This window comes from Colletotrichum navitas (assembly GCF_030913465.1).
Source record: "Colletotrichum navitas strain CBS 125086 chromosome Unknown LY79scaffold_133, whole genome shotgun sequence".
Classification (NCBI taxonomy): domain Eukaryota; kingdom Fungi; phylum Ascomycota; class Sordariomycetes; order Glomerellales; family Glomerellaceae; genus Colletotrichum; species Colletotrichum navitas.
In genome coordinates this window covers 26,849-39,367 of record NW_026850679.1, presented here as the reverse complement: position 1 = coordinate 39,367, position 12,519 = coordinate 26,849, and the positions used below count along the sequence as shown (strand labels likewise).

The 12,519-nt window shown below is 49.9% G+C and overlaps 6 protein-coding genes across 6 annotated transcripts; 5 read left to right on the top strand and 1 right to left on the bottom strand.

The window, feature by feature from the left end:
* Window positions 1-2,401: 2,401 nt before the first annotated feature.
* On the bottom strand, window positions 2,402-3,199 carry LY79DRAFT_594866 (iron/manganese superoxide dismutase; the record flags this gene model as incomplete). The annotated part of the gene is made up of 4 exons (XM_060561732.1): window positions 2,402-2,524; window positions 2,583-2,985; window positions 3,046-3,098; window positions 3,152-3,199. The coding sequence occupies 4 exons, from the start codon at window positions 3,197-3,199 to the stop codon at window positions 2,402-2,404; spliced, it is 627 nt and encodes a 208-aa protein (XP_060407720.1).
* A 771-nt stretch (window positions 3,200-3,970) lies between these two features.
* On the top strand, window positions 3,971-4,495 carry LY79DRAFT_594865 (uncharacterized protein; the record flags this gene model as incomplete). Its single annotated transcript, XM_060561731.1, has 2 exons — window positions 3,971-4,194; window positions 4,255-4,495. The coding sequence occupies 2 exons, from the start codon at window positions 3,971-3,973 to the stop codon at window positions 4,493-4,495; spliced, it is 465 nt and encodes a 154-aa protein (XP_060407719.1).
* Window positions 4,496-5,182: 687 nt separating this feature from the next.
* On the top strand, window positions 5,183-5,868 carry LY79DRAFT_571803 (uncharacterized protein). The gene has a single exon (XM_060559288.1). The coding sequence runs from the start codon at window positions 5,250-5,252 to the stop codon at window positions 5,565-5,567; it is 318 nt and encodes a 105-aa protein (XP_060407718.1). The 5' UTR covers window positions 5,183-5,249; the 3' UTR covers window positions 5,568-5,868.
* Window positions 5,869-6,444: 576 nt separating this feature from the next.
* On the top strand, window positions 6,445-7,883 carry LY79DRAFT_674629 (TfdA family taurine catabolism dioxygenase TauD; the record flags this gene model as incomplete). Its single annotated transcript, XM_060564333.1, has 4 exons — window positions 6,445-6,700; window positions 6,755-7,241; window positions 7,321-7,626; window positions 7,712-7,883. The coding sequence occupies 4 exons, from the start codon at window positions 6,445-6,447 to the stop codon at window positions 7,881-7,883; spliced, it is 1,221 nt and encodes a 406-aa protein (XP_060407717.1).
* A 606-nt stretch (window positions 7,884-8,489) lies between these two features.
* LY79DRAFT_571797 (amino acid permease-domain-containing protein) lies at window positions 8,490-10,403 on the top strand. The gene is made up of 3 exons (XM_060559287.1): window positions 8,490-9,149; window positions 9,204-9,443; window positions 9,495-10,403. Exons 1-3 carry the CDS (start codon window positions 8,876-8,878, stop codon window positions 9,902-9,904), a joined length of 924 nt encoding a protein of 307 aa, XP_060407716.1. The 5' UTR covers window positions 8,490-8,875; the 3' UTR covers window positions 9,905-10,403.
* On the top strand, window positions 10,390-11,245 carry LY79DRAFT_571794 (uncharacterized protein). Its single transcript, XM_060559286.1, has one exon. The coding sequence runs from the start codon at window positions 10,522-10,524 to the stop codon at window positions 10,807-10,809; it is 288 nt and encodes a 95-aa protein (XP_060407715.1). The 5' UTR covers window positions 10,390-10,521; the 3' UTR covers window positions 10,810-11,245.
* Window positions 11,246-12,519: the final 1,274 nt, after the last annotated feature.

Genomic DNA, 12,519 nt, shown 5'->3' with positions numbered 1-12,519 from the left:
GCTGGAAGGCTCGCAGGTGAAGAAGTACGGCGCTGTCTCGGTTAAGGTCTCTGTCACAGTCACGGTGCTGGCGCATTGGTAGCCGCAAGTCGTGACTGTGACCGTCTCCGGAGGGCTCACGATGAGGTAGTTGGCCTTGGGAATGGCGCTCACCAAAGAAGCACTGCAAAGTCAGTATCGCTCTGAGCCAACTATGACTGAGTCACCTACCCAAGACTGATACCCAGGAGGGCAACGAAGTGAGAGGTAGAAGAAAGCATTCTGAGCAAGGCAAGTGGAAGATCAAACGAGTGTGGTATTGCAACAGCCGGTGGTTGCTGAACTGGACAGAAACAGCTTGACTTATGCCGAGGCTTCGCGACTTTATACCAAGCAAGTATCGATATCTGTGCCTCCAGACGGCAGCTGGCACTGCAAGTCGGCACGAGCATGCGCCATCCCAGCACCAACGGGAGGAACGGTAGGGACCCTCACCTCGCAAGCTATCCGTCCGTCAGTCTAGAGTGGGCTTCGGCAAGAGATTGCATGCAGGCCGCCGTCGAGGACCAGCAACGCATCTCATCGCATTGCCCTGGATGTTTCGGTACCGTCTGCTCGACTCAACTCCGTCCTCCGCTGGATGGATAATTTGCCGGGCATTGCTTGAGCGAGGGTGCCCCGCCAATCATTACGCCCCGTTGGAACCTTGGCGAGGGACCCGTCACTCAATCCGAGATCAGCCATGAGGTCCCTTTCATAGGGCCGTTTGGGCTCCAAGCATAATGGTTTGCTTGATGCATGGACGGTGCAAATGCCGGGAGTCAAACGGGCACCTGTTATTAAAACCGTGCAGAGAAAGCCACACCATGGAAAGCTGCATGTCCCGGATTCTCTTCCCGAGTTGACAGTCGGCCGAGGGCCGGCAGAGCCAACGCGCAGCAATCGTAACTTTGATGCGGCATCCTGGCCAAACCAAGCTGATTCAAACGCTTTGTTCTCATAATCCAGACGGGCTGGCAAGCCAACAACCGATAACAACGGCGTCTGCAGATGTCCTGACGTCGGCTGCAGGCGGCCGACTTACGCAATCTCGGTACATTCAAGCGATCAGGTATGATCTAAACCAACTGTTAATTGCATGTATAATCTTAACTTAGGAAGCAGAATCTCACTTGATTCGGTTAAGGACGTGTCTGGGAGCATCGCCAGACGAAGCCATACTATCTTGCCAAAGCCGAGGCCAGAAAGCCAGCAGCCATTCCAATGACCCAAGCTTATCAACCCAAGTGGTACAGAAGTACGACAGATCCTGTGCCGATAGAATCGCCTGATGTTGCGGTGCAGGGGAGAAAATTGGTTTTCCTTTCAAAGAGATCTATGTAGCACAAAGAGTGCCGGCTGCGTTGAGAGTATCCCTGCATCGACGCACCTGCACGTTTCCGGTAATCCAATGGGGACCCAACACCTCAGTCTTTCATTCATGGCCTCATTCATCAATCGGTAGATCTACACAAGTCAATCGGAAACGACACCGTCTTCTGGCTCTTTCAGCCAATGTACGAACCACAGGTAACGCAGATATGCTGGTTTAGAGTCTGGTATCATCTGTCAGTTGGCATGAGCATAAGTACAGACATTGAGAAATGGCCGAGATAGAATGAGGGCTGTGCAATGGACCACGTGTAGAGAACTAAAAAGGGTTTGTTTCTGTAATTAGGCGAAGACGGGAGTAATCCTCCTCTTCATGGAAGCAAACTTTTGTTTGGATCCATGCCACGTTGTAAGTGTCCGTCTCACACCCGCTGACTGTGTTTGTCTTTGATTACCCTCGGAATATACGACGGAGCTCGGGCGCAGGCGGTTCCCTCGAGACGAGACCCGTTTGTCTGGCTCAGTATTGTTTGACCGAACTTTGAGCTCCTCTTCCCATGCGATGGTATCGCCTCAACACATGACTGAGGATTTAGATGAAACCAGCCGTGCGCCACCCCCGTACCAGATAGTGATGGTGTCCGGTAATGTTGGTGTTGCGCGTACGAAGAGGCCAGCTCAGTCTCGAAGAATTGGAGTTCGAAAGTAAAGTCTGGACGAATCCGCCTACCGCCAGCCGAGACTGTCTTGGACTTACCACCAGGAGGGTGGGTTGCCACCGCTTCACGGATAGAGGTCACACAACCGGGTGGACTTGCTGGTGACGGATCACATTGCGTCACGGTACCTCGACATTGAGGTTTTCTTTTGTCTTCAGCCAGGCCGATGCATTCGTGTTAGACCAGCAGTGCTACCTCGAGTGGCATAGTGGCCCTCAACAGACTAACTTATTTGCAATGAACCCTTGCTTCTGCGCAAATATCTGTGCATCAAAATCAAACCCAGCTTTGATCCCTGTCCGCAGCTTTGCTGACATTCAAACAAAACTCGCCTAGAGAACCGCCTTGAGGGCCGTGAAGGCGTCATCCCGGGAACCAGAAAACCTCGACTCCGCCGTCTTCCAGTTGAGGACGTTCCAAATATTCTCGACGTATGCAGCCTTTCCGTTGAGATACTGCGTCCGGCTACTGTTAGCACCTCTTTTCGAAAAGATTCCGTTGGTGTCTACGAACCTGAAGGTAGTACGCGTGCTCCCACATGTCAACACCAAATATGGGCACGCCCTTGGTGACAGGGTCCTGGTCTTTCGTTGTAATGATGCCGAGGCCCGTTACGTCGTCCTTAACCAGCCACCCCCAGCCGCTACCGGTGATACCGAGCAGCGTGGCGTTGAAGGCCTGCTTGAACTGATCTAGCCCGCCCCAGACACGGGTGATCTCAGCGACGAGCTTGGGCGCTGCATTGGGCGAGGCATCAGCGCTCGAGGCTGGGGAAAGGTTCTCCCAAAAGAGGGAATGGTTGATGTGGCCGCCGCCGTTGAAGTTTAGGGCCGCGAGGACGGCGATACGATTCTGGAGGGGGTTTGCATTGTAAGCCTCGACGGCCTTGTTCAGATTTGTAACGTATGCTTGATGGCTGCAAATGGCTTCATGTCAACTTTGTTCTTCCTTCCTTTCTATTTCCTAGTGATCTCACTGTTTGCTGTGGTGCAACTCCATAATCTGGGCTGAGATGTGAGGCTCGAGAGCCTGTAGGAGGGGTCAGCGGGCGCGATCGCGAGCATAAGTACAGGGGTACTTACGTCGTAAGCGTATGGCAGCTTAGGCAATGTGTACTGTGAGCTGGCCATGGTGATATAAGGGCAGGATTTGTATACGTTCTTGACGTTGGCTTTGGTTATTCTTGCTATCCAAGGTTGATAGTACGAGGTTGAGGAGGAGAGAGTGATGAAGAGGTCAGTTTGTTCGAGGGAAGAAAGACAAGCACAGGTCATCGGAAAGAGGGGTACCAGTGAGCACATTTCATCATCTTGGCATTGATGGGTCTCTTGTTTCCGCCGATACCGATGATGTGACAAGCACCTTGATGGCTCCCCATCTCTACCGTCGAGCGGTGACCAATGACCATCGGGTGGTGGTGAGCGGATCACTATTACACACTGGCATTCGTCTATGCTCAATGATATTCATGCTATATCTTATGGTATCTTTTGCTGCTTTTTTTTTCGTCTTCCAGTTTTCGTAACTCTACGATGTTGCTGAGAGAGGCAAACAGCCTAAATGCGATCATTCCTGCTCTAACTTGCTCATCCGAAAGCCCACGTGCAGGGAGTTGCATTGCCGACTCTGGGGTAAAACCGAGTCATGATTGGTCGGTCAGTTGTTAGCGACGCCCCGAGCCGGACCCGTTCGCGCTCGTTTTGGGACGACAGGGATAGTGAGGCGGATTGAGAACCTTGAGAGAGTTCTCGAGTTCGACCATGGTCTTTATATGATGCCATATGTGTTGTTACTTCAAGACGAAACCTCGAAGGCTCTTCATTTTACGGCTAAATCAAACCTGTAATACCCCATTTCTTCAAACCAGCACTACGCTTCCCTATTCATCTGCCTCAACCAATATGTGTGGTCCGGACACTTGCACTAGACCTCGAGGCGGTGCGCTAGCAGTTCTCGACCACCCATTTAGTCAACTTGAAGCAACGGGAACAAGCCCAAGGCTGCGAGGAGATCTTGCATTTCACACTCCCGGAGAACCATCAAGCCCTTTTGCAACACATGCAAGGATCACAGGCGGGAACGACTGCGATTTACAGTCATTGGCTGATATGGTTGTCGTTATTCAGTGAGTTGCATGAACACGGCATCAAAGATGTCAGTTACTGACGAGATCGATGCTCAACAGTGAATCTGGAGACCTTACGCGAAAGCCCGAAGACTGTGGTCTCTTTCACCGAATCGCGTTTTCCGGCGCCTCCTTCCTCGAAAACGGCTCGACGATGGAGTTGGCACTGCAAAGGCCGATCTCAATCCAAGTAGGCGATGATGGCATTATCGGACGGAGAGTCTCGGTATTCCCCAAGTCGGGAATGGAGAATGCTTGCGCAGAGGGCATTGTTGGTTTCAACTTTGTAAGCTCTCTTTGAGAGAACGAAGGAAAGTATCGACGAGCGATATCTGGTAGATGGTGCTCATGTAAGTTGGGGGTCTGGAACTTTTGAACAGCTTAGCTTTGAATGCTGTCTTCATTATTCAAAGGCAAGATTGGACTTTAGCGAGGCGTTAGGAAGCAGGAAATGGTTTATTTTGATGACGCTCTCATGATATCATGATTATTCACCGAGCTTCACGATCAGGTACGTGACAACACATATCAGTTGCCAACAACCGCCACTCGGCGACTGGTGAACTCTTCCCTAGCGCGTATGAGCAGGGACTATCACAGTCAACGAATATTGTTTTTGTTTTCCCTTGTTACCCTACCGGCCCGCAACTTATTGCAAACCTCATCCCAAATTTCCTCATACGGCGAAAAAGAAATTGCAGACCTGCTCGGACCGAATATTGGCCGTGTTCTAGCTTCATCCTCAAGATGTCAACCTGTAAACCCTCACTGCCATCCACGATCTATCAAGAGCCTTTCATCGAAAGGCGCGGTACAAAGTCGGCGGTGCTAGATGTTCGCTCCAAATGTTTGACAAGGCTACGGCTTTGATATAGCACTTGGGAATTCAAGCTATTAAATACATAGGATAACTTGCATAATCTGATGATTTTTATCTAAATGAGTATTTCTAGATACTAACTGTTAAGCGTCATGAAGGCTTGTATGACTTCATTTCATAAACGGAATCCGTGCAATTGCATTTTAGAACCGCAACTTTAGCATCGTGATATGCGATGCTTTCTATCAAGGGTTTGGGTCGTGCGCGACAAAATGCACTTCCTTGGCTGAGTCTGCATCGCAGCGGAGCCGCTATGTTTCCGTTCCAAGCAGATATGGCGCGAGGTATCGACAGCTATTACAACAGCATTACAGCCACCCTCAAACGCGGATCGATATCCAGTATGGGGTTCCGAGTATTGGGCAGGGGGAACTATAAGTGGATGGACAAGGTTGCCGGAATAGGGTGTGGACGGTGTGGATGGCCTGGCGGTCTACCGGGGTCCGGCTCTCGACACGGAGGGGTGCCGCAAGGCTTGGCCCGGAGCTCCTGAGAAGATTCTCAAGACGAACAGAGAGGTGAATGAGATGGCCGAGAGATGGAAGACGAACATAGTAAAATCAAGGTAAGAGAACAGCTTGAGTGAGCTTCTCGGGTTGGCTTGCTCGGATGGCAAAGTTCATCTGACAATGCACAATCCAAAGCAATCTGGCCGCTTTGCCAGCTACGAATATCCTCTCCACATGTTCATTAATCATCTGCTCAAGCGTAGCATGCAGGCCTAGTGTCTCCAAGGGTCACTTCTTCTTTAACTAGTGTCTGAGCTGACTGTTCTCTGATTTGGGGTCCAGAAGAATCCAAGTTGCTTTGAGTGAGGGGTCACGTCACGTCTGACAGTTATCAGATAATCGATTACCGTATCCACTGGTTAGATCCGGACAAAGCTAGGAAGCCCGCTAGCCAGAGAAAGCTAGTAGATGTCCTATAACGGCTAGTGGATGTTAGCCACGCTAGTCCTAGCATAGAAGGCGGTCACCCCTTCCAGCCCACTAGCCAGCCCGCCGTTAGTGAGAACACAACCGTTACGTAAGAAAATAGATATATACAGATCCCTGTTTCTGCCAGCACACTATACTCCTTACAGCGGCCGCGATACTCCTTGCCGTTAGCGTGCTTCTCTAGCTTTGTCCGGATCTAACCAGTGGATACGGTATCTAGGTGAGCGTTTCCCCACTTTCTTCGCGGCACGACATCTGATAATCGAATGTCGCCACCGCCGATGACCTCTCCGCCCTCCCCATCATCAATAAAGACTCTCGCCGCAGAGGATGCAGCAACTGACTAGTCGGAAGAAGACAGCAAATCCGGCGCAACAACAGCTCGCTTACTTTTCCAAACAGTCGAGCCAGGGAATCCCCCAGTGTTACACAATGGCCGCCGTTACCATCGCCCGACCCGCCCAGCCGGACATCCAATATGCCCCAGACTACCAGAAGTTCCAAGCTCGGGTGGCACGCCGAACCCAGGAGCCCGGTCTTCCCAAGACCCTGCCAGAGGGCCTTCCCGCACAGTTCAAGAATGATATGGTCTGGGACGGTGCGACGCTGGCCAACGAATATGATTGGACATACGTCCTGACAACGGATCAGCTCGATGAGCTTGATGGAGCGTTGGCTCATTTCAAGTGTGAGTTTGAGTCATGTGTATATGTAATCTCCTTTAACTCACGATGCATCCCAGCGCTGGGTTTGTCGCTTGGTCACATTAGCCAGGAGACCTTCCCGCTGCCGAAACTACATGCTGAACTCCGCAAGCTGTCCTATGAGCTGCACAACGGCCACGGATTCTTCGTCATCCGCGGGCTTAGGGTCGACGAGCACACCAGGGAAGAGAACATAATTATTTACGCAGGATTGTCCTCGCATATTGCCCCCCAACGCGGACGTCAAGACCGGCAATACGACGGCAAGCCAGCCGACGTGGTCCTCACACACATCAAGGATTTGACACTTACAAAAGAGAAGGGTCAAATCGGTAGCCCTGCGTACACTGCAGACAAGCAGGTGTTCCACACTGACGCCGGGGACGTTGTCTCACTATTCGCCCTGTCGACGGCAGCCGAGGGCGGCAAGAGTAAGCTGGCGAGCATCGCACGGGTTTACAACGAGATCGCGAGCACGCGCCCGGATCTCATCCACACTCTCACTGAAGACTGGCACTTCGAAGTGTAAGTAATGTTTCCGTCGAGTCTTGGTGTGCGTTGGTCGGTCGTTGGTGGTAAGCAACTCACGCTTGCATGTGCGCAGCTTCGGGACACCTCAAAAGTGCTTCACATCCAGACCTCTTGTTCACTACCAACCCGCGACCGAAACAACTCCAGAGCGCCTGGCAGTCCAGTATGCCCGTAGGTATTTCGTAGGCTACGGCGCACTACCTCGGAGTGACGAGATCCCCCCGGTTTCCGAGGCACAGGCTGAAGCCCTCGACACGCTTCACTTCCTGGGCGAAAAGTTTGCTGTGAACTTGAACTTCCAAAAGGGCGACATCCAATACGCCAACAACATTGGCATCTTCCATGCCCGGGACGGGTTCACCGACACCCCTGAACAACAGTGAGTGGCTCACGCGGACTCTGTCGGCTATGACGCAAGACAAAAGGATGAACCGCTGACAAGGGCGGCTCTGCCTCATTTGTAGACGCCACCTGCTGAGACAATGGCTGCGCGACCCCGAGTACGCGTGGGAGACGCCCGAGCCGTTGAAGGAGAGATGGGCTCAGCTGTACGAAGGCATCACGCCCGAGGCCCAGGTGTTCCCGCTCGAGCCGTTCATCCGGAGTGAAGGAAGCAAGAGCAAAGGCCGGCCATGAGGCGGCTTGTGTCCATGTTCGGTTTGCACGCAATCGATATCAAGACGTTGTGCGCAAGGGTTTGTTCACTTAAACGAATCACAAAAACGTAGAGGTATGCAAATAAGCATCCTCCCTGTTGATTGATTGTTCCAACTACTCGTTTTGGGCCGTGACGAAAAGCTTTTATCTGAGGCCATCGATGAAGCACGTTTCTTGGTAAGAGCTTCGCCGATGGCCGCCGCTCGAGAGCCTTTCTCAGGAAGATCCTAGGCCATGCCAAGGCGCCGGAACACGAGCTAAGGTCCTTGGCCGAACGAGGCATGAGTTCTCCTTGAGGTGACATTTGCCCCGAGAATTGTACCCTAGATAAGAAGGGTGAGCGGCATGGCCCTATAGGATGGAAGCGATGGCAGGGTTTATATAAGGTTGCACCTCAAAAGTAGCTCATTGCAGAACCCGGGATCACTGTGGCAGTCCACGCTTGGCGGGCACACCCGCAGTTTTGCTGCAGGAATCGCCATGAGCTGCCACACTTGCGTGCTTCTTGGCTCTGGCTAACATAGGAAGGTCGATAATCACTCTCCCTGCACCTGGGCGAGCCAGTGCAAACCACAGGTCAGCCTCTGCAAGTTGCAAGCGATGAGATGGAGCGTTGTACCGTACCATCGTCGCCCCATGTTATAGACGAGCGTGGTATCTCCTTGGCACTTGGCGTTGATCCCCCCCTTTTTTTTTTGAGCATCAACAGGCTCGGCCATCTGATGTTTCAGTGGTTTAAAGATGATTCGGTGGAACGCAACTTATGTTCCATTCCGCTGCGGTCCTCTTGAGCTCTCCCCCCCTCCCCTGCATAAACGCCTTTTCATCCTTGGAAGCTTTATTGCTCCAAATCTTCATCTGTGATTGACCGCCCTTATTTTGTCTCCTCCGTGTTTGCCCGTTCACTCAGTGACCCGTCTTCGTCCTCTCTAAGACGACTTGAGACACCCATCCCGGACCCGCCCGCGGCCATGGTGTTCTCCAAGTTTACTTCGCGGTTCAAGTCCAGCGACACTGGCGTCCACGCCGTCGATGTCGAGGCGTCTGATTCCGAACACTCCATCATTCGCGATGGCGACCTCGCGTACATGCTTGCGAAGGGAGGTAACGGTTCGAAACCTTCTTACCAAGAGGCTGTTGGAGCGCCAGTCGAGAAGCACTCGCCGTTGGGATACCACGTCGGATGGCTTACCGTCATCTTTCTCAACGTCAACCAGATGATTGGCACTGGTATCTTTTCGACGCGTAAGATCTCCAGGCCACACTGTCAGGTTCGGCGATACTGACAGGCCCTCACAGCCGCACCCATCCTGAATGATACTGGGTCCGTTGGGCTGGCTTTGCTCTATTGGACCATCGGTTCTTTGATGGCTTTCGCTGGAATTAGCGTCTATTTAGAACTGGCTAGCTATCTTCCCAACCGCAGTGGTTCCGGAGTCGTGTACCTCGAACAGGCCTATCCGCGACCAAAGCATTTCTTCACTATTGCTTTCGCGGTGCAGTCTATCTTGCTTTCTTTCACCAGTAGCAACGCTATTGGTACGAAAACTGACACATTCTACCGTTGGCAAACTCACTAACATGGCATAGTCTTGTCTCGATACCTGTGGAGGATTGCCGGGAAAGCTCCATCCGCTTGGGAGCTCAAGGGTGTTGCCATTGCCGCTTACACGTTCGCTGTCGTCTGCGTCATCGCGCACAACAAGTACTCTCTCTGGGCCACAAATATCATCGGCGGGGTCAAGCTCATCACTCTTGTTTTCATTTCCATCACTGGTCTCGTTGTCCTTGGCGGTAATATCGACCACATCCCCGATCCGACTGCCAACTTCCGAAACTCATTTCGGGGAACCACGAACAATGGCAATGAGCTGGTATCTGCCCTGGTCAATGTGCAATGCGACAGTCTCGGTCACTCTGGTCTCATTACTCTACATGCTCTGCAATATTGCCTACTTTGCCGCAGGCGAGAATACTATCCTCACGCTGTGAGTATGTAATATTGCTCACAAATAACCAGTGCCCATGCTGGATTCAGGACGTCCAAGGAAATTGCTGCCGCCGTGTTCTTTACCAAGGTCTTCGGCAGCGGACCTGCCGAGCAAGCCCTCAACTTTCTGGTTCTCCTAAGCGCCTTTGGCAACTTCCTCGCAACCTTGATTGGTGCCTCTCGCGTCATCCGTGAGATCGGACGGTACGTGACACCGACTCTTCATAGTATTATTTATCCTGCTAACAAGCATGTTGTAGGCAAGGTGTACTGCCGTGGCCGGAGTTCTGCGTCAATACTAAGCCCTTCGGAACCCCTATCGAACCCTACATGCTCAAGTGGGTCATGACATCCATCAGGTGTCACGCGGTCCTTTTTCGGGTGGGAAAAGTCATAGGAAAACGGCTTACCTATCTACGCTCTGGACTGCCTGGTTCGGCTCGCAGATATACGTGTCTCTATGGTAGATCCGGGCGGTGGATAAAGATTAATAGATGTTCCGGCTCCGGTTGGATCCCCACAAGGTATCGCCCTGTTGTCGTTTTTGGCCTTTTTTTTTCGCGCGCGCGATCCGCCGCGGCTCACTTCAATCGTTGAAGTCTTACACAAGGCTGACCTTTCGAATAGATGCCTCCTACAAGGAACAAGGACAAGGACAAGAAGAAGGTCGCTCAGGCTAGGACCCCTGAGCCTGCCCTGAAGAGGGTTGAGTGTATGAGGTGCCTTGCAAGCGCGCTTCATGGTGACTCTTCAGGGTGGTGCGAGCCGACAGTCAGTAGCCGGTCCCGAAAGTGCAAGCGATGCGCTATTGGCAAGGTGCCTTGTGTCACTATACTAGAGGGATCTGAGCTCTGCCGTTTAGCAGGGGATTTTCTGGCTGCAAAGCTGTTTGGGCCTGAGGCCATTGGAGCCTGAGGCAGAGGGCCCACAGCCTTCAAGGGGGTCATTTTCCCCTCTCATTATTTCGCACAGAACTTAGCTTAGACACCATAACTTATTTGCGTTTCCTATAGGGTTTTGCCCTATTTACTTTACTCTAATCGTTTTTCTAGTCTCCCCTTCTAGAAACAAAAGAAAGATAAGGCTATCGCCTACTTTTGCCTTGTTAAGTTAATTAACTTAAGATTCCTATGGTTATAGATTAAAAACTATGCTTCCTAACAAGAGCAAACAGCTAGAACCAAAGACTATCATCCTGGCTACTGACGACCATCAGCTCTAATCGTCCCCTAGCAAGGCTAACGTAGTAGACTAATAGTTACTATTTACACTATTTTACTCTTAGCTTAGCAACACTAGCCTAGATTTATTGTCTCTAACTACAAGGCTACTATTAGAATCTAAATACCCCCTTGTAACTTAGTCACCATTATTCAGAACTAATCACTAGCAACTTAGCTAGCCATTTACTGCCTTGTTAGAGTAGACATCTTCTATAGCGTTAATAAGCAAGCTAGCATCTTCGCTGTTCTCTCTATTCAGGACCCCCTTTTCTGCTCTAAACAACGCCTCTACAGAAGACAATATTACAGCATTTATTAAGGAGGCCTTACTGTTCTAAAGAACTACAACTATTAAGAGTACTACCTAGTAATTCAAAGGCCTTATTCTTATAGAGTACACACAGTAGGTGCTAACTAGAAAAACGCTACTATTATATTATTAGTTAGCACTAACCTCTTAGCACCTACTTCCTTCTAAAATACTACCCCTAAACACTACTAACCTTATAGAGGGAACTAGTCTACCATAGACCCCATTTAACTCTTAATTCCAAAGATCCTAATTAAAGCCTCTAGCTATAAATCAAGAGAACATTTAAGGAGTTTACAACAGTAAAGAAGGCTCTTAACACCTTTATTAACCTAACTATTAGTTTAGGACCTAAGTATAATAATATAATATAGGTAATACTTATTAGCTCTATTAGGACCCCTAGATTAGTTAGCAAGGTTATTAGTAGACCTTGCCTTATTAACAGTAATTAATTTACCCTTAACACTTAGTACTAGTTAGCCCTAATAGACACTAGACAGCGTCACCTTTGCCCCTATAACCACCTATGCTAAGTTTTACTAGCTTTTTAACCTTTAGTAGTAAAACCTCTATTACACAATAGTTATCTAGACTCTACTTTAAGTTTAAGAAGTTCCAAATCTAACCTTGCTTATTTCTAGACCAAGTCATTAGGACTATTAACATATTCTATAATAGCAAGGCTACTAGCTTCCTAGATAATTTAGGTTACTTATCTAACATTATTTAATTTACTTAACAAAGCCTAGCATCTAAGGCTAACCTTAATAAGATTAAGTTAGCGCTAAAGGAACAGTTCTTACTGTAGCTAAATAATAAGCCTAAGGAAACAGCTAATATCTAGACCCTTTATTAGGAATATAACAAGGCGTTGCCTACCTATTATAATTAAGCGTATACCTTTTTACAATAAGCAGGTAGACAAGATCTAGTAGCTTCTAGTCCACTATCCCTAGCTAAGGCAATAGTTCTAAAGCAGTTAATTTAATAGTTTATAGAGGGCATTTATAAAGAAGACCTTAGGCGTATAGCTATTAACTACTCTACTAGTCAAGCTTCTAGCCTTTAAGAGTCCTACAACACTATTTA

Coding starts and splice junctions, on each gene's coding strand:
- LY79DRAFT_571803 (XM_060559288.1), top strand. CDS start 5,250: ATGCTTTCTATCAAGGGTTTGGGTCGTGCGCGACAAAATGCACTTCCT.
- LY79DRAFT_571797 (XM_060559287.1), top strand. CDS start 8,876: ATGGTGTTCTCCAAGTTTACTTCGCGGTTCAAGTCCAGCGACACTGGC. Junction 9,150..9,203: donor CACTGGTATCTTTTCGACGC/GTAAGATCTCCA, acceptor AGGCCCTCACAG/CCGCACCCATCCTGAATGAT. Junction 9,444..9,494: donor CACCAGTAGCAACGCTATTG/GTACGAAAACTG, acceptor AACATGGCATAG/TCTTGTCTCGATACCTGTGG.
- LY79DRAFT_571794 (XM_060559286.1), top strand. CDS start 10,522: ATGCCTCCTACAAGGAACAAGGACAAGGACAAGAAGAAGGTCGCTCAG.